At 47.9% G+C, this 4,973-nt stretch overlaps 1 protein-coding gene across 2 annotated transcripts in view; it reads left to right on the plus strand.

Moving 5' to 3' along the window:
• Positions 1-2,300: 2,300 nt before the first annotated feature.
• The window catches only part of SARC_02307, a gene marked incomplete at both ends in the record, with an annotated part of 3,770 nt that continues 1,097 nt past the window's right edge, over positions 2,301-4,973 (plus strand). The window contains 2 exons of one of the 2 annotated variants that reach the window (XM_014303933.1): positions 2,301-3,171; positions 4,330-4,877. In XM_014303933.1, coding sequence (XP_014159408.1) covers positions 2,301-3,171; positions 4,330-4,877 — 1,419 coding nt within the window. The remainder of the gene's footprint in view (positions 3,172-4,329; positions 4,878-4,973) is intronic. The other variant, XM_014303932.1, reaches the window with a different exon arrangement.

A 4,973-nucleotide genomic window follows, 5' to 3' on the forward strand; every position in this document is an offset into this window, starting at 1 on the left:
TACTATACTACTACTAACTATATATATATATATATATATATATATATATATATATATATATATACAAATGTATACATATACTTGTATATACGTATATTTATTACTAGAAACACTTGTTCATAGCTAATTACACATACACACACACTTCTCTGATCATCTACCCCTGGCTATTCACATAATCCCGTGCATACTCACATACAACCCATCTCGCTCGTCACCATTTGGTATCATTCCATTTCCCTGTAGCCTGGTGGTCCGTAGTACTTCCGGTTGCTACCCATAGCTGCACCGGTATTTGGCCTAGTACGCAGGCTGTATCATCCGATGCAGCTGACTCGGAACGCCTTGCTTGTACGTGCGACACCTTCCCTCACCTGTCCTGTTGTCCTTATTTTGGGTGTGGGTTGTACCCGTTTCTGTTATCCTCGCTCGCAGGTTCTGGCCCAGTTGCCCTCCAACTGGACCACATGTACCCTGTCACTCATAGCCACCGAAGAGACCAGCGGCACACACACCCACACCTTAGCCATTACGCGTGCGAGTGCGGCAGGCGAACCTGTCTCCGTTGAACTGGAGTGTTTTCCCAGCTACTTGCCGTATGTTCCCTATTGAGTGCAAGTGTGTGTATGTATGTGTGTGCACTTAATCACGCATTTGCTTGTATATGTGCATTTATCATTGGGTATGTATATATGTTTTCAAGTGTATGTGTGCATGTATATTTGTTTGTATGTGTATTGGGTTTGTATATATGCTTTCAAGTGTATTTGATGTGGACATGTATATGGATTTATGTGTATATGTATGTGTGTATGTACGTATGTATATGTATGTGTGTATGTATGTGTGTATGTGTATGTGTGTGTGTATGGGCGTGTGTGTGTAAGTGTGTATGTATATACTTTTCAACCTGTCACACACTCAGCAGACGGCTCGCCTGGCATTCTCACCTGCGCTCTGCTTTCACCCACAGACCCAACAACCAGCCCAGCAACGCAGCAGCACCAGCCACAAACACACACACACACTCCAACACACACCCAAGCACATACACACACACACACAAGGACATCCTAACCGAGTTTGCTGCCGTCATGGACACCATGCACAAGACTATGCAAAGCACAGAACACATCACAACCACGGCGCAGAAGAAGCAGTGGTGGGGTGCACGGGCGGCCTTAGACGACAGGCTCAATGCGCTTGTGAGGGACATGCAGACACAGTGGCTGGGTCCGTGGCAAGGTGTGTTGCGTGTGTATGTACGAGTATGTCTATGTCAATGTCTATGTCTATATCTACGTGTACGTGTTTGTGTGTGTGTAGTGAGGTGCCTTAGATGACAGGCTCAAGGCGCTTGTGAGTGACATGCAGACACAGTGGCTAGGCCCGTGGCAAGGTGTGTTGCGTGTGTATGTACTTGTAAATGTACGTGTGCGCGCGTGTGTGTGTATGTGCGTGTAGGTTTGCATCTATATATACGTGTATGTGTGCGTGTATATGTACGTGTATGAGTATACCTAAAAATGAGTATGTGTGCGTGTATTTTTATATGTACGTGTGCGTGTATGTGTGTGTGCAAATGTATATGTGCGTGTACGTTTTTGTGTATTTGGATATGTGTGTTTAAATGTATGTGCGCGTGTACGTTCATAAGTACGTGTACGTGTATACGTGCATCTATGTTTCATGCACGGGCAAAGCGTGTACGTGTGTGTGTGATTTTGTGTCGGTGTATGTTTATGTACATGTCGATGTAGTGGCTGGATGTCATGCCCACGTCCCCTTTGAGGACATGACCGGCAGAATACACTTCACGCACACGCACATACACAGTACATTCCCAAACACACGCTGGCAAGTGTCTCTATATCCAAACAAACAGAGGAGTGTGTATTCTTATTCCCAAGCACACGCTGGCAAGTGTCTCTATATCCAAACAAACAGAGGAGTGTGTGTTCTTATTCCCAAGCACACGCTGGCAAGTGTCTCTATATCCAAACAAACGGAGGAGTGTGTGTTCTTATTCCCAAGCACACGCTGTCAAGTGTCTCTATATCCAACCAAACAGAGGAAGAAAAAAAATCTTATTCCCCAGCACACGCTGTCAAGTGTCTCTATATCCAACCAAACAGAGGAAGAAAAAAATCTTATTCCCAAGCACACGCTGTCAAGTGTCTCCATATCCAACCAAACAGAGGAGAGTGTGTGTGTTATTATGCTCAGTGTATACGCCGACTGATACTTCACACACACTTGAATACCCCTCAATGCTTATGTCCGCCTCTTATTCATACGCGATGGCTGATCTCTGTTGCGCGTCTTATACCTCTGTTTCAGGGCTGCTACTTGGGTCCCGGTGTGATGCTGAGCAACGCGTTGCCATAGCAACGGCCGGGACCGAGCTTTGCGACCGCGTGAATGAAGTCATAGGGCAGATGGGTGGTCACAGACACTCTGAACGCACCAATTCCGCGGAAGGGGCCCACTCTATTAATAGGACAGCTCCGGCTAAAAATAGAGCAGCCAAATTACAGCTCTGTGAGATTCTGGTTGATTCCCATGGGCTCCTGAGCGAGATTGAGATCACACAAGCACTGCAGTACATTGTGCACGGGCGTGCGGGTGGTGCGACATTCGATGCGGACCAATCAGAATCAAGCTTTAAGAAAAGATCGTGCTCTACAGAGGCTTTTAATTGGAAGGCTGCGTCCACGCCCAATCAGAAGGCTCTGAATCTGTCGAGCGCTGATCTGGCAGGAGAAGAAATCAACGGCTGTGTGTTCTCCACAGAGTCGGTGTGTGACGATGATATCGAAATGGTACGCGAAAATATCGAAACCACACTGTACCCGCAACTGCCGTTATCAGGTGCACAAGTGGACTGTAGTTGCACCGAGCAGGGCCCTAAGCCCAAAATAAATGGGACAAGGTGCACCCGAAACACCAAACTTGAGGCCAATAGAGAGCCAGAAGAAGGCGATGGGCCTGTGCACGCGAAGCCAGCCCAGACATCTGGTAGCCGACAATTATCCGGGAGGAGACAGACGGGCGAACCCGCTGCCAATACACTAGCAGGGGAGGTAAGGCGTGTGGAAAACGCGTCAACCAGCCCTGAACCGTCGAGCGATAGTGGACAAATATCCAGGACTGCCGGCGAGCCTCTTTTAGGTAAGATCTGAACCCTTCACCCACAGTCCGCACCCCAATACGTGTGCTTAGGTCGCCTGCCGAACTTCGGGGCTATGTGGTGACCTGCTCTGCGTTCTATAAATAGAATCCCAGTATTGCTTGTACGTGGTGGTGTGCTGGGAGTGGCTGTGTATGTGTGTGTATGTATGTGTCTTGTTTGTCTGTGTCTGTATCTGTGTCTGTAGTGTATATGTTTGTGTCGGTGTCTGTGTCTGTTGTGTATATGTTTGTGTCTGTATCTGTATCTGTAGTGTATATGCTTTTGTGTCTGTGTCGGTGTCTATATGTGTATGTGTCTGTGTCTGTGTCTATATGTGTATGTGTCTGCGTCTGTGTCTGTGTCTATATGTGTCTGTGTCTGTGTCTGTGTCTGTGTCGTGTCTGTGTACGTGTATGTGTCTGTGGCTATGTGTGCTTTAGTCAGCAGGTAAGCGTGTCACGGAGCTCAGCTCAAGAGTTGCGAGTTGAGCTTTCAAGCTACAACACACAGCTGCGCACGAATAATCTGCATTGACCAAGGTCATCCTCTCTCACATACACGTAACGTAGTTAGTTGTAGAGTGTATGGTACTAACTGTGACTATGAACATCTCCCTGTCGGGTTTGTGGAGATACAAAGTCACTCATATACGTTTGCCCAACATCCATGATGTGTACTATCGTATCGGTCTAGTACTGTTCCCAATGGCGTATGAGGTGAGGGCAATCAACTACCTACCAACTAGTGATTCTGAATGGATACTCCCACAGATGGACTTGTGTACACATGTAATATATAGTGTGCATTAGCATATCTACACGTATATAAATATGCACAACATTTAGATTCAACATCACGTTACATACATGTGTTCCTGAATATGTGCAGTCCCTGGCGGACATGTGACTTGTTATGTATCATTAAACCGCTGTGGTGCTGCATGGCGTAGGTAGCGTATATGTATTCTTCATGTATATGCCCTGTGCTTATCTGCTGCAGATGGTTGTCATGGCTCCTCGAGTACACCTCACAATCGCAATCACATCCAATTCTGAAAAATGTATTAATGAAGCTAATTCTGTAACATGTATTAATGGTGCTAGGCTGGTAGCGCTATTCGCATGTGTGATTCTAACCCGCTCCCCTCCGCCATTCAGAACGCTCGAATGGGGATGCGCTCATCACCGAACTCCGAGCATTCCTACAGCACGTGTGCGACAAAGCGGGTGTGGTTGTCATGGCAACGGACCGTGTTGCCGGGAGAGATCCGAGCACGCCCCCCTCAAATGACTCACGCGCGAGTGTGCAGCGGAGAACGGTCAAACCGTATACGCATACGCGGAACCCTACAACCCTACCACCCACCCACACCCCTACACCCCCACCCATGGCCGTACGTACCAGCACACGTACACGTACGCGTACAAGCACGCTGGAGAGGGCGTTCCGTGATTCTGCAGAGGGGATGGGTGGGCCACAGAGCGTCGAGCGTGACCACGTGATACTCATGCTGGACAAGAGCGTGCAGCACCTTCCGTGGGAGTGTCTGCCGTTACTTAGCAACCAGGCGGTGTCCCGTATGCCGTGTGCGGAGAGCATTGTGAGTGCGCTGGCGAGTGCGGATGAGACAGCGACGGGAAGTGATGAGGTGTGTGAACACGAGCAGAGTAGTAGTAGGAGACTATTGTTGCTGGGAAGTCAAGAGGTGTGTGAACACGAACATAGTATACACACGAGCATAGTAGAAGTAGTAGGAGATTATTGTTGATGGGAAGTCAAGAGGTGTGTGAACACGAGCATA

Source organism: Sphaeroforma arctica (genome assembly GCF_001186125.1).
Source record: "Sphaeroforma arctica JP610 unplaced genomic scaffold supercont1.102, whole genome shotgun sequence".
NCBI lineage: Eukaryota > Ichthyosporea > Ichthyophonida > Sphaeroforma > Sphaeroforma arctica.